We start from the raw sequence: 27,786 nt of genomic DNA, 5'->3' as shown, positions 1-27,786 counted from the left end.
ATCGCGAAAATGGCGATCGGGGCTTTTTTTGCGCAAAAGCGCGTCTAGATTTTGCGGAAAAGCAGCCGTGGCCAATCTAGACGCTCTTTTCCGAAAATGCTTTTAACGGAAAGCTTTTCCGTTAAAAGCATTTCGGGAAATTCATGCCAGTCTAGACGTAGCCAGGCAGTCTAGACACTCTTTTGAAAAAAAGCATTCTTCCTCGTAAAACGAGGTTTTCGGTGGTCGAAAAAAACTGCTGCATTCTTTCTATTTACTTTCGAAAGAACATGGCAGCAGTCTAGACGCAGGTAAAGTTTTTTCCAAAAAAGGCCACTTTTTTGGAAAAATCCCTGTAGTCTAGACCTACTTTCAGCAGAGGCCAATGACTGAATGAGCCCTAGACTTAAGTCTGGTCTCTTCGACAGAGCTACGTTGGCAGAACTACATTGCTCAGGGATGTGAAAAATCCACACCCTTGCATGACGTAGTTACATCCACCCCCGGGGAGGTGAACTAAATATGCCAAGAGTCGCTTTAGCGTCTTCATGCAAGTGCTACAGCTGCACCGGTGCAGTGTTTTAAGTGTAGACATGCCCTTCGCTAGCCCCGTTTCGATGGTGATCTGCCTGAGAGGGCCTGTTTGGGAATATGTGCCCCACAACCACATGATCCAGCAATAAAGAGACTTTAGACTTGCTAGAATTTGAACGTCCCTCCCAAAGGTTATATTTATGAAAAAGGGGAAGAAACTTTGAAATCCCTAGACTGCAGATTGTTGTGTTTTATCTCCATGTTAAGCAGGCACTTAAGTCACTGCAGTTAAGAACAACCAGCAATCTGCTTGTGGTTAAAGAGTCACTTACTAGGCTGTTCTTTAACATGACAACTGATGGCACCATCGTGGATTAGTCACATTCAATGATGAGCCGATTTGGAAACAGGTGCACATGCAGCAGCTCTCAATCGCAGCTCTCAATCACAGCAACCCCCAAAAAGTACAGCAGAAGTAGGAAGCCTGCCAAGTAATCCACTAGATGCTCGAGGTGCTAAAAAGGAAGACAAGGCCATTGCTGAGAAGCTAAATTAATTCTGTGTTTCGGTCTTCAAAGAAGAGGATATGGGGGAAGAGGGCTTAGGCAACAAATCTGAAGAACAGCCCCAAATGGAGGAGGTCAATAGATGGGGTTTTGGAACAAATTGATGTTAAATGGTAAAAAGTCTCCAGGAGCAGGTGATATTTGTCGGAGTTCTGAAAGGACTCGGATATGAAATTGTAGCTTCTAACTGGGGTATGTAACCTTTCACTTAAATCAGCATCTGTACAAGATGACTGGAGTGTAACAAATATAATGCTGATTTTTAAATTAGGCACTTACAGGCTGGAAAGTCTAACTTCAGTACCTAAGCTGTCCTGGGATAAAAGGGAAGATCTGCTCACGGACCAAGAACTGGTTGAGACAGGAAACAGAGTAGGACTGAATGGTCAGTTTTCAGACAGGCGAGAGGTAAAGCGTGTCCCTCAGGGGGCTGTATTGGGACCAAAGCTGTTCAGCATATTTGTAAATGATGTGGAAAAAGGGGAGAATGTTGAAGTGGCAAAATTTGCAGACAATATAAAACTACCCAGGATAGTTAAGTCCGCAGGTGACAGCAAAGAATTACACCGGCATCTCACTGAACTGGGTGACTGGGCAAGAAAACGGCAAACGAAATTCAACATTGGTAAGTGCAAAGTTATGCAAAGGTTAAAAACGCCAACTATACATACTCATTTAATTTTGCAGGTACCACTCCAGAAAGATCTTGGAACCATTGTAGGTAGTTTCCGAAAACATTGTTCAGGGGGTTCATGTGTGTGTAGAACGAGCTACTGCCGGCAAGAAATGTTAGAGACAACAGGACGGTGTTCTTCTAATGTGCCAGACCAAAAGGAAAGATCACGGACAGCGTGGGTCCGGTGCTCTATGAAGAAGGGGAGCTGGTAACAGAAGGTAGCAAAGCAGAACTGCTCAGTCTCTACTTTGCTTCAGCACGCACACATAGTGACTGGACGACTAGTGAAGTCACCACAGCCAATAAAGGGGAAGGGATGCAGGATGGGGCAAGTACGTCGTCTTCTTCTGAAGAGGGAAGCAGCCACTCTCTCCAATGGCTAGCGATGGGAGGGACTGAGTTGCTCCAGAGAATTCTTTCCCAGGTGCTGGTTGGTGAGTCTTGTCCACATGCTCAGGATCTAACAAATCACAATATTTGGGGTCAGGAAGGAATTTTTGCCCAGATCCGATTAGCAGAGAACCTGGAGGATTTTTTTCCTTGGCCTTCCTCTGCAGAAAAGGGCCCAGGTCACTTGTAGGACCTATGAGGAGAGGCTGAGGGAGTTGGGTCTGTTTCGTCTGCAGAAGTGAAGAGTGAGGGGGGATTTGAGAGCAGCCTTCAACTTCCTGAAGGGAGGTTCCAAAGAGGCTGGAGAGAGGCTGTTCTCAGTAGTGACAAATGGCAGAACAAGGAGCAATGGTCTCAAATTGTGGCGGAAGAGGTCCAGGTTGGATATTAGGAAAAATTATTTCACCAGGAGAGTGGTGAAGCCCTGGGATGGGTTCCCTAGGGAAGTAGTGGAGTCTCCATCCCTAGAGGTGTTTAAGTCTCGGATTGACAAAGCCCTGGCTGGGTTGATCTAGTTGGGATTGGTCCTGCCTAGAGCAGGGGGCTGGACTTGATGACCTTCTAAGGTCTCTTTCAGCTCTATGGTTCTAGGATTCAGGTTTAACTAGTGCAAACGGTAGATTTTCTATAACCTGAAGCCTGTAAGTCCACTGGAGGGCAACAGCAACTCAGCCAGAGGTTAGGGGTCTACTACAGGAGAGGATGGCAAGGTTCCATGGCCTGCACCGTTGAGGTCAGACGATCACGATGGCCATTTCTAACCTACAAGTAGTTTTGACTCAAATGAAGACTCTCAAGAGGACCTGCCTTTCCTGCTCTTGCTAAATAATCTGATGTGAATCAGATCCAAGCAGTTCTCAGCAAGCAGGGAGGCCATTTGGTAGAGAAAACCAGAAGGAGAACACGCCTGGGGTATGAAAGTCAATTGGAATGAAACATCATAGTACACAACGATTATAGAAAACTTAACACCAAAGCCCAAAATATTGAAACAAGTTTAATAAACCAAACTGAACATTCAAAGAAAGGTACAAAACAAAATATCGTATAAAGTCATGTAAAATAAAGCCGTGACATTTTCTTCCCCACTGCTTGCGTAGGACAAAGCATATGGATTACATTGTTCTTGCAGCGCACAGACCAAGATAGCTGCAGAAAGACCATTGTGAACCGTGCCCTCTGTGAAAAGCTCACAGCTGTAACACAAGCAATATGGCTTTTATTAAACCTGCAGTTTAAATAATACCGGGGGAGGTGACAAAAATCGGTGCTTGCTAACCTGTTTCCCCTACCCGCCCCCAAAATGCCTAACTACTCAAAACATCTGCTACCTAGCTCTGTTTTGCCACCCTATACCCGGTGTGAATACAGATGAGTAGCCGGAATGCCCGCCATCAATCCAAGAGCACAAGCGTCTTTCCTTTCAAAGCAAGCTAAACCAAGAAATTAATAAAAGTCCTCTATCCCAGATCCGTCCATAAAGCTTCAGGCTAGGACATCCCTTTTCAGGGGCACCTGACTTTAGATTTTTCCACTATCTCAAGAACTCCTGGGGGCTCCAACAGCCATGGTGGCAGAACATGCCTCCTTGTATTTATCCTCAACCAGATGATTTATATCCCATTACATTGGGCACACATCTGGTCACAATAACCTCCAGGCTTGATTGAAAATGTTGGCTAAGAACCCTCCTATGTGATGCAACACACAGGTACCCATCTGCTCAGCAACACAGCTCACTGAATAATCACCCCTATGCTCCGCTCTCTACACTTGTTCCCCATAAAGGGATTTCTGGTCAAGCAGTCCTTGAAATCCTGCAGGGGATTAGCCCTGGCTTCCTGAGAGGCCGCTATTCCCAGAATCTCCCACAATTGCTACATCTCACTGAAAGATCAAGTTGCAAACAAAAGACTCATGAGTGCTGGAGGCAGAAGAGTCTCAGGAGCGAGGCTTAGACCGTGACACTCACATCAGGGAGAAATAGGAGTAACGCTAGAAATTGGCTCCTTGAAATCAGAGGAAGAGTTTTGCATTTAGATCCTGCACACAGACCTCCCACTGCCGAAATCCTTCTCAAGAAGAGGAGAAATGACTTAAACTAACCAAGCTCGCTTCTAGCCTGGCAAAGATGGGAGACTGTTGTTATTTCTATTTTTAACTACTTGGCAGACACAAGGAACCATATAAATTTATTGTCTAGGAGTTGCGCATCTCGGCAGACAGCGACAGGGCCCTCGGTTATATGTGCTACTGTCACCTTCTCTCTGCACTGCAGCAATGCAATTCCCCAGGGCATGAAGCCCTGAGTTCTTAGGAAACCCCAGCAAATACAGAGCACTGCCGCATCACACCTCAGCATCATGGGCTAGTGCAATCTCATCAAGACCAGCCTCCGTTCTCCACACTGACTTCCCGTAGAACACTATGCCACAGTCAAGGTCTCCGTCCTCTTCAAGGTGTTCAGTAGCCTGGGACCAGTGTGCCCAGTTGATTATTTGAGAGGGCTAACCGACTGTGGCAAAGAGCTCTATTCCTCTAGTACAACAGAATTTTCTGCCAGAAGGAAAAAGGTCCTCTGTGCAGCAGGGCTAGTCTAAGACTGGAATCAACTCTCACACAACTAAGGACCATCCTGAACTTCACCACCACCTTCCTACTTACAGCCAAGACCCAACTGGAGCTGCCTTCTGACGGAGCAGCATGCACACTTCAAAGCCCCTAACTAACAAAAGCATTCCACTGCATACAGAGCTCTGTCCTTGCAAGATGAGGGAGACACCAAACCACAGCTTGCAGTTGTAGTCACATTGCTTAGTGCAGGACTGAAAGCATTCAGATACCACAGTGACCAGCACGGAATTAGAACCTACACAGAACATAACGATCTAGATACATTAGTTCCACACTACAAGCGTATAGAACATGAATGGCTAAAATTGCACTACTCATTAATATAAAAGCATTCTGTTAAAAACATTTTTACTTCCACAACCCATCTATTGTACTGATCTTGTCAGATACGCAACCAACAAGTTAGGCGCACGTCATGGGTTCCTGCTGTTCTATTCACCTCCCATCTACTAAGTCCAACGATCCAGCTGCAATTCCTTTCAATAGGCTTCAAAAAGTTCTCACAACGGTCACCAGTTATGAGGTTTATAAGCAAGTCCTTACTGACTTTTGACTTTCCAATGGGATGTGAACGCAAACCATTTAGGCACTGCTGAAAAGCCCATCTCGCATACCTGAGACCAAAGGAAAGTAGTAGGGATGAGACAGCAAGTACAAATGTGTTACCACTGTGCTATCAGCTTTTCTTAATTTAAAAACATTAAGTTGTATTGCTCTAGTTTGGTAAATCAAGGACACTGACAGTAAACTGCATTTGTTATGTAGAAGCATGAATGTATATTGTGCAGTTATCCTTTAATATCCTGTCTATGGTATTGTAGCAAAAAGTGTACCTAATTACTCACAGAATGAGATAAAGTGGCTCTCGGTGCAGCTAGCATAATTTTGAAAGATAAGCCTCAGTGCAAAGTGCTCATTTGAAGACAGCAGAAGCTGTGTGACATGAATTGTGCAATTAGCCTTTCCCCAGATGAGCCTGAGAATTATGGGGAAGAGGGGGGTGACTGTAGCAAAACACAAGGCTAGCAACAGCCAGAAGTACTGGAGGTAGTATTCAGCTCCGGAGAGTTAACAGGGGATGGAAGGAATCCTTTGCTCAACACAGAAGCAAAGCCATCACTGATGGTTCCCACAGAATTGTTGTCCAACCCTCATTGGCTGGGAAACTTGTTCCATCAAATGCAGAAGAGCTGCAAGAGACTGTGTACGCATCAGAAGTGAAAGGAAAGATGTCAGGTTTTACAAAAAAAGACAAAAGGAATTAATGAAAAAAAGTGCAGTAGTACATGTGCTGTTACTTGGGTAAGGCATTGCAGTAAGACAGAAGTTTGACGTGCAACTATTTTTCACAAAGTTAAATTGATATATGCACAACTGCCTGTTTTATGTGCCGAGATATTTAATTAAAAACAATTCTAGCTTTATTTTCCATTGGAACTATTAAATAAAAAAGCAAATATCAAAGTGGCTATTTAATTTGAAAAAAAAAAATTGGCAGTTTAAGTGGGTTTTGAACTGGAATACAAAAGAGACTGGTCATCCAAAATCCCCATCTACCATTCCTCAAAAATGTACAAGACGGGTAGCCTCACCTTTACATTGTAAGAAAATATATACACATTAATTACAGTAAGTAAAAAACAATATATTTCATATTTTAAACTTTACACAATGTGGGAATATAAACATTAATAAAATTATGTACAACAACATTCACAGAACAACAATCTGACACTAAGGGAAGTATTTATACAGGACAAAGTGTCAAAAGAACAGCCCCCTACCCTATATTACCACTGTATTGTTCAGTCTTAAATAGTTCTAACACCAAACAAACAAATACCCTTGAGGTAGATTTCGCCAAATTCTGGTGACGTTAAATTTTTTAGTTTGTTTTTACTAATGCCATCAGCACGACTCTTATTCTAACATATGCAGATCGGTTTCACTTTGTGAAAGGCACCAAGGAACAGTGGCTTTCAGCTTTATTAATAAATTCACACACTAACACTTGAAATGGAGGACGAGAAACAATCACTTAAAAGCAATTATACAGCGAGTGTCAAAAGCAAATAAAATCAGGCAAGGATACTTTTATCTTCATCATAGGTTACTACACAATTCTCCATTAGTTTCTTCTACAGAATATATCCACGCATGTGGGAGCTTCTCTTAAACTTGAGTCTTTTTTGCCTATTTTGTCTGGGAAAGAGTTTGTAATATGAATTTTAGAATGCCAATCAACTGTTAGTGTGATTAATACTTGAAAACCAAAGAAAGGGGTGTGGCATGCTATGCTATAACTTACCCACACAGACCCTGCGTGCATGAACTAAAAGGTATTTACTTGGCATTAATACATAGTTCTGTTTTTAAAAGGACTACATTCGTATGAATTAGGTACACCTTTTAATTTGCCTTGGCAGCATCCAAATGGGGCAGGTACAGCATATGCAGACTGCAGTCTATGCTCCTGTAGTCTGAACTGCAGGGCCTTGGAAACATAACAAGTGTTAATTAGCGAAAGATTCTTTGTTGAGGTTTCTACCTAATACTTCACCTATACAACTAAGCACATATATTGCGTAGATGAAGAGGAATGCTAAGCACAATATAAGTAGTAATACCAACATTTGCTCACAAAACAAAGAGGTATTTTGTCCGTACAATATTACACACAGCTCAATGATGTCAACGGGGATTCTGAGCACACCTCTCAGGGCAAAATTTAGTGCACATTATTTCGGACAAGTTTGACACAACTTTCACAGCCACTTGGATGTTGGCAAAGTCAAACAAGTTCTCATTTTTCCAAATCTCAGCCGATATTTCAAACTGATATTTTAAAGTTGATATTTTGGTCACTCACAGAAAGGTGCTGAAGTCAGACTACGCACATAAACAGGTGAAATTTGTGTTTTGGATACTGTGATGGCAAGCAAGATTTCTCCTTGTAATATTGCTTTACATACAGCTTAATTTTCTGCATACTGTCACTATATATAAACTAAACAGACTTGCTAAAGCACAAAGGAGGAAAATTAAGTTTACACTAGAACCCTAATACATCACTAATGACCTCTTAAATTCTCCTTTGTTTACTGGTGTGGCACAGCCATGTAGCAAAGTAAAGTTCAACCATCAATCTGCCTGGACAACTATTTACACTGCAGCCCCCATCCGTTATACTGGGGGGCCACCATGCCCTACTTCACACACATGCAATTCTCAGTTTACAGAACTGTTCATCTACATAGCTGTGCAACAGCAATACCCATGGACGCATCTGGGCAACGGAACCGGAGAATTATGAGTATTCACATAATTTTACAGTGTAGTGATTAGCTAGGGAAGGGAAATGAGAAAATGGTTTCTCAGCCATCAACAGGATCTAACACTAGTGGCCAATCCAGAAACATAGTGGAGCTTTTTAATCTTACACATACATATACAAAATTTTTCAGGAATGCTATTGTGTCTCTCATCTATCAAAGGAATTTAAAAAAAATCAATTGTTTTTTCTAGTTGCCTTCACCAAGCTGAAGTTTTGATTCAAGTGGTTGATTTTGTCTTTTCTTTGGCCAGGCTAGTGTTTCAATTCTCTTGGGAAGTCTTCCTTGGTTGCAAAAGAGGTTCTTGTTTAATTTATTTCTTTGTTTTTTTCCCCTCAGACCTGGCTTATGTTTCACAAGTCTGGCTCCCAGAAGTCATGCAGCTTCCCCTTAAAAGAAGAAAAAAAGAACAGGAAAAAAAAATCAGAAACACACAAAATTATTTTTGAGGAAGTAATAAAGTGAGTAGACAAGTAGTTTAGCTTGAGCTACTGTATAGCAACTACACCGGTAAATCCATATAATCTTCAAAAAACAATAAACCTACTATGGAAAAGCAAGTTTCCTAGGCAACAACCAAACATATACCTAATTTAATCAACAATTTGAGAATTGCATCAGCAGCAATTTTCACAAACTGAGTTGTAGGAAGCTTTTACAGCAGTGTATCACCCTCTGGTTCCTTTCCTTTTATGGTATTCTCTCACACGTAAGGATCCCATTCATTTTACCACGGTTACAAACTGTGTCAACTTTATAGCAAGATGGCAAGAGCTATCAATAGCTAAAGATGCCAATGTTTAATTATTCAAGAATTATTTCAAATAGATGCAAGTGTTTATAATGGGCTTAAAACTCAGTACAAGAAGCTGGTCTCAAATTACTGGGATAAGCTAAATGAAATTTCTTTTTAAGATTTCTTTTTTTATATCCCTGGTTAGTATTTAAATAGTAATTAGATACTCAACTCCATGGTATCCTTCTGAGATACAAAACCTAAAAAGATTGCTATAAATATCCCTAAATCTTGGATATCCAACATGGATATTTGTACATCCCCCAGGAAATCACTTACATATCCTGAAGGCATGCCATTTATAAAGTGCAATCACAGTATACCATAGTTTACTTAGTAGTAGAATCTAACCTCAGGAAGATTCTTACCAACAACCACAGGACATACCACATTAATACCAACCCTGGAACTTTCCTTTGCAACAAACCCCATTGCGAACTTTGTCCACATATTTACCCTTGTGACACCTTCACTGGACCTAACTATGTCAGTTATATGATCAAGAACACCTATTCCTGTTCATTCAGAAATATAATTTATGCCATCATGTGCCAACAGCGTCCTTCTTCTCAGACATTTCGCCAAAGAATTAATGCCCAGACATCTTCACAAGGAAAAACCAATTGCTTTTCATATCAGCCTACCTAGACATAGTATTAACGACCTTACTCCATGCATCTTACTTCAAAGAGACTTTTAACACCAGATTACAGAGGGAAACTTCTGAACTTTCTTTCATGCTTAAGTTTACGCTTTACGAAAGGGCCTTAAAGATGCTAATTACCTTAACCATTACAAGGATAGCTTCCCACTTATCACCCTGATTAGCCATTCATTGACTCGAATAGCTGTTCCCTCCCTCCTTCCTCCTCACCCCACCTTCTGTACTAAAATAATAGAGATGTAGCCTTGTTAGTCTGGTCGTGCTAAAACAAAAGACAGGACTATGCAGCACTTTAAAGACTAACAAGATGGTTTATTAGGTGATGAGCTCATCACCTAATAAACCATCTTGTTAGTCTTTAAAGTGCTGCATAGTCCTGTCTTCTGTACTAAATCTGATTTGTCAGTTTAATAATGCGTTCACTTTTTTCATTGTACAGGCTGTCCCCGGGTTACATGGATCCGACTTACATCGGATCCCTACTTACAAACGGGGTGAGGCAACCCCACACTAGCTGCTTCCCCCCAGCAGACCAGGGAGAGGCGAAGCTAGCGCCCCTCCCCCAGCAGACCAGGGAGACGCAGAGCGGCTTTTCTCAGCAGACATCTCATCTTGAGAATAAAGGACTGAGGGAAGTGAGGTGTGGGAGAATAAAACTGAGCTCTGGAGAAATGTTTGGCTAGAGTTTCCCCAACAATATGTACCAGTTCTGACTTACATACAAATTCAACTTAAGAACAAACCTACAGTCCCTATCTTGTACGTAACCCGGGGACTGCCTGTATTCCTTTGGAATATGGTCATGTCAATTCTCTTCCAGAATATGATCTGAGGAAACTGGTCTGGCCCACAAAAGCTCATCACCTATTAAACCATCTTGTTAGTCTTTAAAGTGCTACATAGTCACTCAAGCCAACTGTTAAAAAGAAGTTTGAAATCCTATGCAAGTCTTGGGCAGGATTTCAGCCTAGGACTATAGCAGCACAGTGTATTTTACTATGGTCTCATTTACTAAGCAGAAATTGCTTTTAAAAACTGTTATATTAGACTTTCAAAGAACACACAGAAATAGTAAAACACTTAGCAATAAGAAAGACTGGTTTAACAGTACCTGAGTAGGCCGAGAATTTTGAATCATTTCCTGCCATTTGCCATATATCCTAGCAACTAAGTCTTTTACCTACAAACAGAAACAAATGAATTATTTCACAGAATAAAACCAAACATGAGCTTTATCGTGAGAATGCCTGAAAACTCCTTTTAAAGCTGTGATACAGCATGGCTTTGGGGTGATGGCATTTGAGCTCTTATTCTAATGCTTACACTCCCTATGCAAATACTAGAATGTGCAAACAAGATTAATTTGATTATCTCAAATTTAACACATAGGTAATATCAGTCCTAGAATTCAGTGAGAAGGCGTTTGCCTAAAGACACCGGTCTCACACTTTTTAAGTTAGCAGGGTGTAAAATGCAAGTCTTGCAGTTTGCAACTGGATTGATTTTCTTGCAAATTAATTCTTCTGGCCCATTAAGCAGCAGCACTCAGTCTCTAAAAGGAGTTCCTTGTATACAAGGCCATACTTCATGGATACCAATATGCAGTTACATTTCTGCTCTACTTAAAATTCTTGCTCTGCTTGTAAAGCACTCAACACAATGGTACGATCAGGGAGCTACTGTACAGCAACACGTACAACTGGTGGGACAAAGCAGTCAAACAAGAACAACCCCCTCCCACCTCAAGAGTATGAGAAAGAAGCACACAAGGTACGTATGGCAGGGAGGATGCACATAAAACTTGAAATATAGTTCAAGTGGAGCTGTAGTATGAACTACACCAAATGACACCTCTATAGAATCAAATGTCACTAAAGAGGCTTTTTGAAGGGTAGGAATTTAGTGAATTCTCTAAGCTGCTATAAAACATAACACATCAAGGTTTGGCTTAACTGAGCAAAGTAAGGACTACCACACCATCCATCTGCTCTGACATCTTTCCTACTAAAGCACATGAAAGTACTTAAACTTGAGTCCCTTGTAAGTAAATAGGTGAACTGGGCTTAATTCTGCATCATCTTTTTTTGTGGGTAGCTTAATTAACTAAGTATTTAAATTACTTATTAAGTCAAATAAAAGCTATGGACCACTACGCAAAAGATTCAGATTATTTCCCCAGTCCGCTATATCTTTCTTCCTAAGTGCAATCTGGACAGTCCCTTTTACCCCACAGTGCTTCCCCACAATCACTGACTTCACAAGGGAGGTAACAGCAGCAGAACCAGATATCCTGGGCCAAAAAGAAGAGAGCTGTAATGTGGCCCTGATCTTGCAGCGAGTTGTGCCCGTGCTTAACTCTACACACTGAATAGCCTTCTGACAGCAAATGAGACTTATGCGGACCTATGTCTATAAAGGCAGCAAGGAAACTGTAAAGGGAATCCTCAGTACTTTCAGAGCTTCCTGAATTGGGGTAGAGGGCAATGGAAAACATTTCAAAGACACACATACAGTTACCTTAGTTCTATAAAACAGCCTTGCGTCTTCCCGAATATCACACTTCACATGTTTTTCTAAGGCACCGCACAACCTCAGTAAGCACTTCTACATAAACACAATTCAAAACTGTTTAAATTCATCACTTCAAAATTAAACTTTATCCAAATCCTAAAACCAGACAATTTGAAGCATGTTCTCCAATACACACAGTTAGATGGCACAGGAGTACCAATAAGAGAACTTTAAGGCCACCGCTGTTAGGCACCATTAGAGCACCACTTTTCTATTTTAAAGAATATTTAGTCATGACTTGTTTCAAAGTTACATTCACAAAGCAGAATTATGCAATGGAAAACTAATTCTGACTTGCTAGTTTGAGACTCACCAATGTCCTAGAAGTAATAAGACCAAAGGTGTCACTCTCATCAAATTTTCACAGAAAACACTGAAACTCTCAGTGTCAACATATAATTTCTCAGCAGACAGGTCAGGTAATCACTGGGCAGTTCCTGAAGGAATTAGTGGCTTGTGCCAACTCTCCTAGATGATGATTAATCTTCTGGCAACATCCTCTCGCTTACATATAAACTACAGGTTGAACCTTGCTGGTCTGGCACCCTCAGGGCCTGAATGAGGGGATTCGCCAGACCAGGGATGGTCCCTCCCCTCGTGGCCATGCTGCCACTAGGGCTCCAGCCTGCCCCTGCTACTGCCTCAGCCCTGCTATTGCCAGCGGCTGGAGCACCATGGCCAGAACTCGTGGCTCCACTGTTGGAGCAGGAGTGCTGCGGCCTGGGCCAGAGCTCCCTGGCTGTCACTGGGGCTGGAGTTCCCTGGCAGGTGAGGCCAGCGTGCACGCGCACACGCAATGCACACACACCCCCCTCCACCAGACTTCCCTCTTCCTAGGTTCTGTGGTCCAGGAATATCCATGGTCCATGCCGGACCACAGATATTGCCGGACCAGAGTCCCAGTTAAGGGAAGTACAACCTGTAGAGGAGGTTAGCTATTACAGAAGTTTCACTGCAGAATTGGTTCCTTCTTAAACAAGTCTTGAAAAAACAGAAGAGAGGAGATTAAGGGGGGATATGACAGAGGTCTATAAAATCATGACTGGTGTGGAAAAAGTGAATAAGGAAAAGTTATTTACTTATTCCCACAATATAAGAACTAGGGGTCACCACTTGGAAGTTAATAGGCAGCAGGTTAAACAAATAAAAGGAAGTTTTTCTTCACTCAATGCACAGTCAATCTGTGGAACTCCTTGCCACAGGATGTGGTGAAGGCTAGGACTTTAAAAGAGCTAGACAGATTCATGGAGGTGAGGTCCATCAATGGCTATTAGCCAGGATGGGTAGGAATGGTGTCCCTGGCCTCTGTTTCTCTGGAGGTGGGTGACAGGGGAGGGATCACTTGAGGATTACCTGTTGTGGTCCCTCGCTCTGGGGCATCTGATATTGGCCACTGTCAGCAGACAGGATAATGGGCTGGATGGACCTTTGGTCTGACTCACTATGGCCATTCTTATGTTCTTAGAGTGATTTTCCTCTCTGGCTTTTCACTTCTAGAGAGTTCCTAGTTCAACCTCTGGCTTAAGGTAATCAGCAGTGAAGCAGGCTGGCAACACCCTGTTCTCCACAGCAATACTTCCCTGACCGTTTTTCCATACTGTGGACCACTTCAGCAGAGACTTCCATCCTCGATTTCCCAGTGCGTACTGCCAAAAGGTTTCATTCTGTGGACTGTTGAGCCACGGTAAAGAACCACTGCTCAGGGACATGCTAGTATCACAAAGATCCCATACGATTCTACATAGGGGGTAGTGTCTAATTAGGAGAGAGCCAATACTGAAACAACTGCAAGTGCTGTAGGCTTTATACATTGCCTCTCCGATAGGCTAGACAGTAGAAAGGTTTTGCTTTTCATTTTAAAAAGTCAATATGGCAGAGAAAAGATTAATGAGATGTCTAACTGAAAAACACCAACAGCAGGGTTGGGGGAATGGATCCGAGTACTTTTTTTTTTAAAGCAAATTTCCAGGAAATATTTGAAAACAAAAAGGTTCACACAATACAAGTGTTTAACGTTTTCCTAATAAAGCTACTAGGAATCTTTCTTCACTTTTTAAAAGGAGTCAAATACTCAAGTCACACAAAATATGAGAAATAGATTAGAGCAGAGACACTTGGCCTTGAGGGAGTCACATGATCTTCAGATTTCTTTCGCAGCCATGTGGAAGATCCACAGCTGTGATAGCTGTTCAGCTACCTTACAGCAAGCAATTAAATGGGAAGGAATAAAGACCAAATTACTGAATGGGACAACTGATGTGCCCTGGTCAATATTCCCTCAATAAAAAGATTCTAACGTCCTAGGCCGAAACAGAGCTGTCGCTACTGAGCAGGTTATAGCTGCTATATTAGCCAGTAGTTGCTGCTCTCCCACATTTCACTCCACTCTTAAGTACTTTGCAATATCTAGAGTGGGTCAAAACATTTTTGCCTAAGGATACGTCTACTCTGCATGGCTATTCTGGGATACTGGAGATATCCTGAAATAGCTACCCCGCGTCTTCACAAGCCACCCATTATTTCGAAATTATGGGCGCGCTATTTCGGCATCCTGGTAACCCTCGTTCCATGAGGCTTAAGGGATGTCTCAAAACAGCACATTCTTTTGAAATTTGGTGCTATGTAGATGCGCCAAAGATCGAAATAGCCTATTTCAAAATTCAATCGAAATAAGATACGCAATTTGCTGCACAGACGCACCCTAAATGTTTATCTGTCAGAAATATGCTGCTTCACAGCTGAAACTTTTGCTGAAATATATTGATTTCAAAAAGGGTTTGGTGTAAAGGTTTCTGAGGCCCAGGTAAACTGTCAGGCCACTTACACACCTGAAAATCAAAAATGCAACCTTTTTCATCCAACCAGACAAACAATTCTATGTTATGGAAGTTTCTGAAAGGTTCTGTTTCTGTTCCACATTAGAATGCACACAAATTCTGAAGCCTCAAAAGTTGTTGCAAAACAGAATTGTTCTCCAGCCAGCTCCACTGATCTTACATAAGAAAGAAATGTTTTCTTTTAATAATTAACAAAATTTAAGCTGTGTTCATATACAAAAAAAGCAAAATCCTAAGCATCCAATCACTTGAGCCAGTTACTTACCCTTTGATTAGAATTCACAATGTCAAAACAACTAACTTCGCTGACTAAGTGAAGAAGAATGTAGGTCAGATAGTAAGCCTAAAAAAAAAAAAGTTGTCATATTAAAAGCATTAATTGTGTTAAGTATGAACCTAAATCTTAGTTAAATTTAGAGTGCTGATCCCTTCCTCTGAAACACAACCGATAATTGATTTCAGAATCATTTTATTTTAGTACTCCAATACCTTATTTTAAGCACTCAAGAAGCCAGACAAAAGCACTGGAAAATACAATTTAGGAACAATTTTACATGGGTTCCTACATGACCTGAAAAAGGTCTTCTGTATTTCCATCATAACTTAAAAAAAACCTGTATGCATAAAATGAGTAGCTATATTTTTCCTCTCATCTACTCCCACTGCATGTACAGATTGAATAAGGGATGTAAGCGACTAATGACTAGTCGACACACTAGTCAACTTAGTCACCTCCCACCCCCCATTGCTGCCTTTATCACAAAGACGCAGCAAGCGGGGGAGGAAGAAGAGATGGTACTGGTGGAGAGCTAGCTTAAAAGCCGTTTTCCCTCCAGCTCTGTGGGAGGGACCTGGGGCGCAGCAGCGGTCAACTTTGAAATGTACAAGAGACCTCGCTGGGGCTCCTGTACATTTCAAAGTTGGAATGCCGCATGGAGCCGTGCCAGTGGAGAGTCCCCTTGCTGACTCCAGGCTCCATGAGGGTGCTTCTGATTAGTTAATTAATTGAAATTTAACATCCCTAGATTGAACTTTTGTAGTCTGGCACTCTGTGGTCCTGCAATGTCTGTCGTCTAGTATGATTTTAAGTTAGTCAGGGTCCACTTATCATGGGTATGACCACGTTTCCTGCTGTCCCATAAAGTTTGTTTACAGCCACCTGTCTTGGCTCTCAGTGTTCTGTGCTGCTGTTTAGCTCTAATTTACCCCTAAATGTCTCCTAAGAGCCCAGTAAGCAGTGCAAGTGTTGGTAATGCTGCTAGACAATACCGAACTCAAGATTCAGCAAATTCTCTGGTTCGGCACCAGTCAGCTCCTGAGGGTGCTGGACTAGAGAGATTCAACCTGTATGAAGATCCTGAAGGATGTGGCTTCCAGACAAAGCCATCCTACAGCAATCTCCAGTCTTCCAATACACGTAAAGAATAATATTAATGCACTGTAGTCATCTTCTAGATAAGACTACTCTCCATTAATATCGTATTAATTAATACAGCATTAATGTTAAATTGTCCCCAGGCATCTGACTAAGTAGTTTTGACCCACGAAAGCTTCTGTTAGTCTGCAAGGTGCACCTGGACTTCTCATTGTCTGTACTAGATCGACTGTAAGATCTTTGAGGCATAAAGTGCTTTATTGTGGGCTAGATATTTTCCATGCAAGGTATGAAATCAGTCTCAGCTGTGGCCTCTAAAAGCACAACCGTAACTTAAAGAAAATAAACATTTCAGCTTGAATGTATGGATATAAAATACTAAGAGTAAACGTCTGCGAGGCATTCCAAACACACAACCCCTCAAGCACTGAACTCTAAGGCTGTGTCTAAACTACAGCCCTTTTCTCGGAAAAGGGATGTAAATTAGACACTTCGATATGGCAAATGAAGCTGGGATTTAAATTTCCTGTGCTTCATTTGCATAATGGCGGCCACGGTTTTCTTCAAAACGGGTTTTTTCGAAAGAAAATGGCAGTTTAGACGGAGATCGATCGAAAATAAAACCCTTTTGTTCTAAATTACAAAAGTTAATGTGTAGAAGAAATGCAAACCACTAGCCCTAAACATATACCTGTTGCTCTAGTTCTGTATGAGCGCACTCTCCACTGAGCTCATCCTGCTGCTGCTTCTTCCTTTCCTCTATCATTTTCTTTAATATGTCAGAAGGCTTCATCTGCACCAGATACTGATATAGAAGAGACATCTACATAAAAGTCAACAAACAAATATTCTAGGAATTAATATAGTTTACTGGCACTGCAAAGTTCAATACAGTATAGATAACAGACTACCAAAAGAGGGTGATTATTTTGTCCACTGAGATGAAAACAACATCTAAAACAGGGCTTTTAAATTAAGGAGAATTTCATATTGTAGGTGATTTTACTCTATTCACTAACTAAAATTAATCTTTCTATGTTGCCACCAGTAAGCTAACACTATGTTGGTAACCAAGGGCTGGTTTTTCCATGAGCAGCAATAAGCAGAAGAAACTTGTAAAGGGCATGGTAACATTTTTTTCCCCATGAAAATGGATCTTAAGACGTTAATATTAAAAAAACCCACGTATTATAGCAGAAAGCAACAACAACTGTGGAATAAGTCAGGGAATTGAAGAGCTACATTTAAGAAAATACACCATTAGTGATTTCCAGGATTTTAGAAATATAATTTATCATCCCGAAGAGCTTCTAAACCATAGCAAACAGGAGTCTGAGTTAAGACAAAGATGTAAATTCAACACATTTAATCCCTAAAACCAAAATGTGAGACACACACACACACACACACACACACACACACACACACACACACACACACACACACACACGTACGTGTTACCCTTCGCTTTCAAACAGCATATACCCTTGCAAACAGCATCTCTCTCTCTAGGGGTGTCTGATATATACATCTGCCTCTGTCATGACGTCACTCTGCGACGCCCCTCCCGCTAGCCTCAGCAGAGTCCCCAGAGGAGGCGGCGATGGCTCCAGGTTGCCCCCCCGTCCCTCCTTCAAAGGGCACCCCGGCCTCCCCGTTGGCCCCCAGCTCCCTCACTGCACTCGGGGCCCCAATGCTCTGGGACTCAGCGGGGAACCGCCACTCTGGCTGTTCAGGCAAGGTGCTCGGGCCACTTCCTGCCTGGCACTCCAGGCTCAGGCACCTCCCCACAAGATTACAGTGCCAGCGCTGGCTTCCTGCAGGCCGAGAGAGGATTGGAGAAAGCCCCGAGACTCTGCGCTGGATCCAGCTTGCAGGGAAGCATATACGTAGCTCCTCCTCTCTCCCTGCAAACCTGATCCAGCTTGGAGCCTCAGGGTTTCCTCCTCTCCCCCCTCCCTTGTAGGAGGCCAGCACTGGCGCATTAATCTTGCGGGAGAAAGGGGGAGGAGAGAATGAGGCTGGAGTGCCTGGCCGGAGGCAGCAGCAGTTCCCCGCTGGGTCCCGGAGAGTCAAGGCCTCAAGCCCAACAAGGAACCGCTGCCACCACTCTCTGGCTCAGCCCCACCCTCCTCTGGCAGCTGGGGGAGGGAGGAGGGATGGAGACACCAGGGCTGGCACAGCCCCTGGCCCTCAGTGGCTGGGGCGGCCCTCCCATCCCGGGAAGCCGAGGGGGGAAGAGGGGGACAGACAAGGGGAATGCAGTGCTTTACTTACCCCTAGAGATGGGGGGGGCTGGTGAGCGTCGCGAGCAGGGAACATAGCCCCCAGCAGGTGTATGTGTGTGCGTATGTATATATGTGTGTTTATAGATACAGATATATACAGAGACACAGACAAACAGAATTGTAACAAAATGTATACAGTACCTGCAGGTCACTGGTATCAGGTAAACTGATATATTTTTTGTTAAGAAGCTTTGAAATTATCGTTAGGCTTAGGTGCTGCCTCATTTGTCTGAAAGAGAAGACATTTTTCTTAAAAAAAAGGAACATCTCAAATTTAAACCCTTTTTACATTGCATGTGGGGCAAAATATGGTTTCCCTAAAGGATTTTAGCATGTGCTCTTTTCCCTAAAGGATTTTAGCATGTGCTCTTTTGCATCTCTACTACAGGTCTTCCAGCTTCACTAAGGATAAAAAGTCCCAAAATAACCAAGTAGTTTCCCTGCTGCAATCTCTCATATGCACATGTAGATACCTGCTCAGAGTCTCCCTTCTAAGCCCACATTGAAGGGCACAATCCCTCTCGCTCCAGAAATGCTATGCCAGCTTCTGTTTATGGATATCTGGCTGGCTAAGACATTTAAAACATGATAGATCTCACTCAATTTAATTAAATCACTAAAAACCACATATCATGATTGTAATGATGTTCACTTTGCAATATGGCAACACTGTTAAACAGATCAGATTATGGTATAAATGTCTCTTAAAATAATTATTACAACAATGTTTTTGTTTAGTTTCCAATATTTATATAGCAAGATTTAATAGGATTACAATTTCCTAAAAAAATTGGGAAAAACTGACACTGTTTCCAGAGAGAATTCAGAAATGAGGGTGACTGAAAAACCAATGAGAGAAAAATCTCAAGTAGTTAAGTCCTTGTAAAATGATCTAGTGTGTATTAAGACCAAGTACTTAAGCCTAGGTACTAAAACTGAGCTTGTGGTATGATCTAATCACAAAGGGGAGGGATCACGTGAGGATTATCTGTTGTGTTCCCTCCCTTGGGGGCATCTGGTGCTGGCCACTGTCGACAGACAGGGTACTGGGCCGGATGGACCTTTGGTCTGACCCAGTATGGCCATTCTTAATTTGTTCAACCCATTTTTAAAAAATCTGTAATGATGGGGTTCCACCACCTCCCATGGAAGCCTATTTAAGAGCTCAACGATGTTATAGTTAATGTTTTTCCCTAAAATGTAACCTAGGTCTCCCTTCCTGCAGATTAAGCCAATTACACTTCTTGTTCCACCGCCAGCATTCAGCGAGAACAATTAATCAGTCCTCAACATACTGAAGATGTATTAGGTGCCCCTCAGTCGTCTTTTCTCAAGATTAAAACGTGCCCAGTTTATTTTAAATCTTTCCTCAGAGATAGTGTTTTCCCAACTTATTTTTGTTGCTCTCCTCTGGCCCCTCTAATCTCTCCATATCTTGCTAACGTGTGGCACCTCAAGCCAGACACAGTATTTTCAGCTGTGGCCTCACCAGTGAGGAGTACTGTGGGAAGCAATTACTATTCATGTCTTGCACACAAGACTCCTGTTAATACACCCCAGAATATTAGCCTTTTAGGGGATTGCACCACACTGATAACTCATGTGATTTGTGATCCACTGTACCCCTCCCACGCTTCTCGGCTGCACCATCTAGCCAGCTGTTCCTCATTTTGTAGTACTGTATGTGATTTTTCTTTTCTAAGTGAGAACTTGTCTTCACTGAATTCCATCTTGTTGATTTCAGACCAATTCTCCACTTTGTCAAAGTCATTTTGAATTCCAATCCTGCCCCTCCCCCTGGCCCGCAAAGTGCTTGCAACCTCACCTACCAGGGCATCAGTTGCAAATTTTATACATATACTCTCCAGTCCATCATCCAAGTCATTAATGAAAATATTTTATACTATCAAATCAAAAACTGATCCCTGTGACATCCCACCCACTACAAACCTCCTCACCATTTGACAGAACTACTGGTAGTTACTTTCAGTACTCTCTTTCAATCAGTTGTGCACCCACTTTATAGAAGTTTCATCTAAACCATACTTCCCTATTTGCTTATGAAAAAAAGGCATGTGGCACTGTTTCAAAAGCTCTAGTGCTTCTCCCACATCCACTAGGCCAATAACCCTGTCAAAGATGAAGTCTGGTTGGTTTGGCATGATTTGGTCTTGACAAATCCATGCTGGCTATTCCTTAAAATCCTATTATCCTCTCGGCGCTTACAAACTGCTTAATAATGTAATTGTTGATTGCTTAATAATTTGTCTGTATCTTTCCAGATATCGAAGTTAGGCTGACAGGTCTATAATTCCCCAGGTACTCTCTGTTCCACTTTTTAAAAAAAGACACACACTATATTTGCCTTTCTCCAGTCTTCTGAGACCTCAGCCGTCCTCCATGAATTCTCAAAGATAATTGATAATGGTGCTGAGATTGCTTCACCTGGTTCCTTAAAATAACTGCGGATGAATTTCATCAGGCCTCGCTAACCTGAATATAGATAACTTACCCAAATATTCATTAACTTGTTCTCACACTTCAGTTTGCTTTCCTTCCCCCATAATATTATGGTGAGAACCTTTTTAGTGAAGGCTGAAGCAAAATACATATTAAACACTTCAGTCTTCTTGATGTAATCAGTTATCTCTGCCTGCACACTAAGTAAAGGACATATACGCTTCCTTTTTCTCTCTCTAGCTCCTAATGTATTTAAAGAATCTGTTTGTATTGCCTTTTATATCCCTTACTTGGAGCAACATATTTTGTACCGTAGCCTTTCTGATTTAGTACCTACATACAGGCAGTCCCCGAGTTATGCGGATCCGACTTACGTCGGATCCGCAGTTACGAACGGGGCCCTCCCTCTCCCTGGTCTCCAGCAGACCAGGGAGAGGAAGCAAAGCGGCGGAACATGCGGGCAGCGGACAGCCCAGACGCGTCTGGGCTGTCCGCTGCCCGCGTGTTCCGCCCTTTGCTCCCCGTCCCCCTGGTCTGCAGACCAGGGGGACGGGGAGCAAAGCAGAGCAAAGCCGTGGAGCCTGGGGTTCTTAAGTTGAATCTGTATGTAAGTCAGAACTGGCGTCCAGATTCAGCCGCTGTTGAAACTGATCAGTTTCAGCAGCGGCTGAATCTGGACGCCAGTTCCGACTTACATACAGACTCAACTTAAGAACAAACCTACAGTCCCTATCTTGTACGTAACCCGGGGACTGCCTGTACTTATGTTATTCTTTTATACTTCTCCTTAGCAATTTCTTCCAATGTTTCCACTTCATGTAGGAGTCTTTCCTTAAACTTGTATTTCAAGTTATGTCTAATGCACTTAGCACAATTTTTATATAACATAAATAACTGTTAACTTATGAACATTAAATAAATGCAGCAGTTATTACCTTCCACGCTTTACCCAACTAGGAACCAGCTGAACTAGCCAAAGGAGATCATGGTGATGACTGGAAAGTTCACTTATTGTTAGAGAGAGCTGAGGCATCTGACCAAGGAAAGAAAAGCTTTATCAAATAGGGAGTACATTACATGTATGAAGCTATTAGAAAATCCATGGATCAACAGTCACATGATTATCTCCTTCCTGGAGACAGAAGGGGAAGTAAGGATATTTTCTGCATTGCATTTGTAAAAGTCAGCCATGGATATCCAGATTCATTAATTTGCAGTAGGAAAGTCAAGGGCAGTATGTAAAAAACTCACTTGCCAGCTACCTTTGGGATAATGCTTTGCTTCATTCTCTCAAGCAATACTCTACATTTACAAGAATTCTGGTGGGTCAGTTTCTTGTACATTCAATATACAGCTCACAAACAAGACAGACAAGTAAAATGATAGAAAAAGATTTACATTTACTCCCCACCCGAACCATGCAGGGGATCCAACAATTCATCTTGCTCATACTGAATTTTCCAACAATGATTTCATTATTTAGGTTAAATTTTTTGGCAGATCAAAAATACAAATCAGTATGACCATGTGAATGTGCTTAAATACAGGCCAAGGTTTAAATGAGAGGATTTCCTTGGACTCATATACCTAGCATTACATAATTAGTTATGAAGTTACCTTGGCATCCCAGTCTCTGATGTTTTTAAGTAGTTTTATCAGTAGGCACTGAAAGTCTATCAATGGAATTTGTTTCAATAGTTTTTCCAGGCTAATTTTAAAGAGCAGTAATAGCAGAAGCAATATTTCTTGGTCCGCATAACCATCCGGATACATAGTTGTACAAAAACAAAGAAACTTTTGGGAAAAAAAACAAAAATTAAATGATGAGATTTTAGGTACATTACTATAGGAGAGCCCCATTTATCCAATCGCTCCCCTTAACCCGCTCTCAGCATGTACAGAACAACCAGGACTCCAGGTCCAGAAGAGGACGATCTTGTCTGTGGCCACTAGATGGCATGTAGAACCACATGTTCCCATTTGTATCTGATCTGGCACCAGGTCCCAATGAGACCAGATAAACAGGGCTCTGCTGTATTTTTAAATCTATTCTAGGAGCTTGCGTTTGTCAGCAGGCATATTAAAATTGAAGTAACTAGTGAATGTTCTTGGCAACATCTAGCATACAATGGGACTGAAAGGGAGTTACATAAGCAAATTTTTCTTAAGCTATTAACGTCTTCCTTTCTGCCAGAGTGCCTTTCCATCAGACTCCAATACAATATGCACTGGAGAGGATGGGAAAAGGTGTTGTGCCAAGAATACCCATCCCCCATGGAACAGACATCCTATTTATATAATGTGGAGAGTTACTGACGATCTTCCCAGCGAAACAAACAATACTAGAGACTATCTAATTAAAATCAGACTTTTCAGGTATCACTCTATAGGTCAATCTCATTTTACTCTCTTCTGAACTATATGTTCTTTGACTGACATCCTGCGTTTCATAGAATTTCAAGGTATGTTGCACTAAATAGGATACCATCTACATGGTTTGTTAGTCTTTAAGGTGCTACTAGACTGTTGGGTTTTTTACGTTTTTTTTTTTTTTAATATTTCCTGTAAACAGCAATGCTCTCATGTAGCTACAAGTGAGGTTATAACAATTAAAGTATTTCCATGGGATATTATTGAAGCCAGCTAAACATTTTGTATTTAAATTTTAGCTCTGAGTAAAAGTCTCTCTCAAAAAGCGAGGCTGGCTTTCTCTCAGAGAGAATTAACTTCACAAGAGATTACACAATAAGCACACAGACATAAGGCTCCCTTAAAAAAAATGGGGGTGGGGTGGGGAGGGGAGGGGAGGCAACTCAAGAAATCTCACCTTGACCACATTAATTAGGTTGGTTTCTGGCAGACAAGAAAAAGCTGGAGCTGCAGAGATGTTTCCACTTGTTCGTTTTTCCACTGTTATTTGCATTTCGGATCTAACAGAAAATATATTGAGTAATCTATAATTTTTTCAAAAAGATTCTCTAAAGCCACTTTAACTGAATTTAAGAGAAATACTGCATGGTTTCTTAGGAAGTGTTATAAGGGAGCAGGGAGATGAAAGAGATTAACTGGATCCTGTTAACCAGTGGGGCTGGAGCAGCTCCTGACTTGCCACGAGAAGGTAGGATCCTCCAGCTCCATGGGGCCCACCGCAAACAAGGGCTATTCCGGCAGGGCTGCCTGCAGTGAGGGGGAGGGCACTCCCACTCAGCCACGGTGGTAGCCCCCCATCCATCCTCCCTTTAATTGGTTAACCTGTTAAATATCTCACAACCTGTTAACCAATTAAATGGGGTTTTACATGCCTAAAAAGGAACAATCTCTGGGTCTCTATAGTATAGTAAAGAATAAAACTGTCAGACACATAGATGAGCATAATTTGTTGGGGGAAGTCAACATAGTTTCTGTAAAGCCTTAATAATCTGCCAGAATTCTTTGAGGGGGATCAACAAACATGTGAACAAGGGGGATCCAGTAGATATAGTAAACTTAGATTTTGACAAGGTCCCTCACCAAAGGCTCTTAAATAAAGTAAGTTGTCATGGGATAAGAGGGAAGGTCCTCTCATGGATTGAGAACTGGTTAAAAGACCAGAAAGAAAGGGTAGGAATGAATGGTCAGTTTTCAAAGTGGAGAGAAATAACTAGTGGTGTCCCCAAGGGACCAATCCTATTCAATTTATTTATAAAGGTAGAGAAAGGGGTAAACAGTGAGGTGGGAAAAATGTGCAGATGATACCAAACTGCTCCACATAGTTAAGACCAAAGCAGACTGCAAAGAGCTTCAAAAAGATCTCACCACACGAAATGATTGGGCAACAAAATGGCAAATGAAATTTAATGCTGATAAATGTAAAGTAATGCACATTGGAAAAAATAATCCCAACTCTAGATACACAATATGATGGGGACTATTTTAGCTACAACTACTCAATAGAGAGATCTTGGAGTCATTGTGGATAGTTCTCTGAAAACTGCCACTCCATGTGCAGCGGCAGTCAAAAAAGCAAACAGCATGTTAGGAATCGTTAAAAAAGGAGTTAGAGAATAAGATAGAGAACGTCTCATTGCTTCTGTATAAAACCATAGTACCCTAACATCTTGAAGACTGTGTCCAGATGTGGTTGCCTCATCTCAAAAGAGATACATTGGCATTGGAAAAGGTTCAGAAAAGGGCAACAAAAAAAATAGAGCAGGAGTTTAGAATGGGCCCCATATGAAGAGAGATTAAAAAGACTTGGACTTTTCAGCTTAGAAAAGAGGAGACTGGGGGGAGGGGTTATGATAGAGGTCCATACAATCATGATGGGTGTGGAAAAAGTGAATAAGGAAAAATTATTTACTTATTCCCACAATATAAGAACTAGGGGTCACCACATGAAATTAATAGGCGACAGGTTTAAAACAAACAAAAGGAAGTTTTTCTTCACTCAAAGCACAGTCAATCTCTGGAACTCCTTGCCAGAGGATGTGGTGAAGACTAGAACTTTTATAATAAGATTCAAAAAAGAGCTAGATAGATTAATGGAAGTTAGGTCCATCAGTGGCTATTAGCCAGGATGGGTAGGAATGGTGTCCCTAGCCTCTGTTTCTCTGGAGGTGGGGGGTAGGGGAGGGATCACATGAGGATTATCTGCTGTGTTCCCTCCCTCTGGGGTATCTGGCATTGGCCACTGTCGGCAGACATGATACTGGGCTGGATGGACCGTTGGTCTGACCCAGTCTGGCCGTTCTTATGGTCTCTTTAAAGTACTCTTAATAGTATAGCCCAACTTCCTAGGTTGTGCTTTCTGCATAACTCAGTAAAAAGTTAAAGAAAAAGCAATGACCACTAAAACCCTCTGCTTTGCTGAACATTTAACTGGCAGAAACTCTTATAATGGTATGTGTTGTAGGCACTAGATTGGGGTGAGGAACTTTTTTAGGTCAGGGGCCGCATACAAGTGAGAAGCAAAAATAAACAAAAAACCCCACAAACCCTCACTGACATGGTGCCCCAACCGAGGAGAAAGACACTCCCCACGTTCTTCTTGAACACCAGAACCTTGGGGGGCCCAGCCTACTAGATTTTGTGTGCTCTAGTTCTGTGGTGGGGCAGCAGGGGGGCTGAAGTGCCAGCACAGGCTCCCCAATGCAGGCGAAGGGGGCGGAGGGGTTGAGACTCAGGGACGGATCCAGGTGATCCCCGGGGCTGAGGTTCCCCACCCCTGCACTAGATGGTTAACAGTCACACTGTTGTACACTGTTAACAATCCAGAGAGTGTGCGGGCATGACAGAGGAAAACCAAGGAAGCAGTTCCTAGTCTACATTCCAGTACTAGATAGGATATGCACTGTTTAGAGAAAAGAAACCAAGAGAAAAATACTCACAAAATGTCATCTTCAGTAAAGATAGGTTGTAAATGCTGCAGAGGAAATAAAGTTTGAAAAGGAACTCCCATATTGATAAATACAGCTGATATATCCGACAGTGAGGGAATCCACAATTTAGACTGTGTGTCACCAATGGAAGCTACAAGTACAAAACATGAAATTAATCTTTAAAAAAATGTTAATTTTAGAGTTTGCTGCTTTTAAAGAAACTGAATATGTATTGTAGGATACCAGTGCTAAGCACTATTAACATGAGGCGCTTCTGTACATCGAAGTGAAGGCCTGTTATCCTTAAAGCCACCAGGATAAATTTTGTAGCACTATGGTGCTTGACACAGAAAAGTCGTGTTTCTTTTCCAATTTATAGCACTTTATGTTTTAGGTAAGTTTCAGCTGAAGTGGCTCTCCAAGCCAGGGCATGTTATGCAGGGTGAGGATTATCTTCAGGACCAAATAAACTGCCAGTGGCCTGTCATCCTTAGGGATGTAAGTGACTAGACGCTTCTCCCCCTCCTTGTGGGAAGCAGTAGCTGGCTTAAAAGCCAGTTCCTCTCTCCCCGCACGCTCCCTTCTCTGTGGGGGAGGGCGGGCAGGAGAGGCAAAGGGGTAACAGGGACCAGGAATCGGCTGTCCCAATTCGCCCTTGGTCCCCAGTGCTGCACACCATTCTTTTAAATGTTTTAAGAGCTGGCAGGCTCTTCATACATTTAAAAGGCAGATCCGCAGCAGGGTTAACCCCCAGGGCCAGAAATTCCATCTCGTCAATTAGTTGATTAAATTTAACATTTCTAATCACCATAATACTGGAAGGGTTATGCCTGCCTCGAAGAATGGACAAAATTCCTAAACTAGAAAGCACTGTACAGATAGAATTTACTCATGCATAATGGCAGTTACCAAAAAGACGACACTCAACATTTAGGAGATTATTGGTATACAGCATGCATCACCATCTGACACCCTCGTAGTAATTGCAGAAAATGCTCCAGAGCAGCAATGGGCAACCTAGGCTAATGAGTGGGGCTGCAGGAGTGGCCCTCCATCTATGTAGCCCGCAAATTTGTCTTAACCAAGATGGTCTCCTGGGATTGGGTCGTTTAGCTAAATGCGCTTGCATACCTAGAATCCACAGGGTGTGCCGATTGAACTAAAGCAGCGCTCTGATTGGATGCAGAGGGAAAGTCAATGTATGCAATCAGCACACGCCTCCCGTCAGGCGCCTTTGCTTTACGTGCATATCACTTTAGTAACATTGCTAGGAAAAGAACAACATGGATGGAAATCAGTGGAATCTGGCAACAGTAAACAAAATGTC

The 27,786-nt window shown here is 42.2% G+C and overlaps 1 protein-coding gene across 3 annotated transcripts in view; it reads right to left on the bottom strand.

Moving 5' to 3' along the window:
* Positions 1–3,129: 3,129 nt before the first annotated feature.
* SLF2 (SMC5/6 complex localization factor 2) overlaps positions 3,130–27,786 on the bottom strand; it is a 51,854-nt gene continuing 27,197 nt past the window's right edge. For all 3 annotated transcript variants that reach the window (XM_075935587.1, XM_075935589.1, XM_075935586.1), the window contains 10 exons: positions 26,469–26,610; positions 23,930–24,032; positions 22,720–22,896; positions 22,038–22,135; positions 18,784–18,871; positions 17,046–17,177; positions 15,245–15,322; positions 12,089–12,175; positions 10,683–10,751; positions 3,130–8,500 (listed from right to left, as the gene is read on the bottom strand). In XM_075935587.1, the coding sequence (XP_075791702.1) occupies positions 8,465–8,500; positions 10,683–10,751; positions 12,089–12,175; positions 15,245–15,322; positions 17,046–17,177; positions 18,784–18,871; positions 22,038–22,135; positions 22,720–22,896; positions 23,930–24,032; positions 26,469–26,610 (1,010 nt within the window). In that variant the 3' untranslated portion in view covers positions 3,130–8,464. The remainder of the gene's footprint in view (positions 8,501–10,682; positions 10,752–12,088; positions 12,176–15,244; positions 15,323–17,045; positions 17,178–18,783; positions 18,872–22,037; positions 22,136–22,719; positions 22,897–23,929; positions 24,033–26,468; positions 26,611–27,786) is intronic.

This window comes from Pelodiscus sinensis, chromosome 8 (genome assembly GCF_049634645.1).
Source record: "Pelodiscus sinensis isolate JC-2024 chromosome 8, ASM4963464v1, whole genome shotgun sequence".
Taxonomy (NCBI): Eukaryota; Metazoa; Chordata; order Testudines; family Trionychidae; genus Pelodiscus; species Pelodiscus sinensis.
Note: the sequence above shows the minus strand (reverse complement) of the source record. Positions and strands in the feature narration are given on the sequence as shown.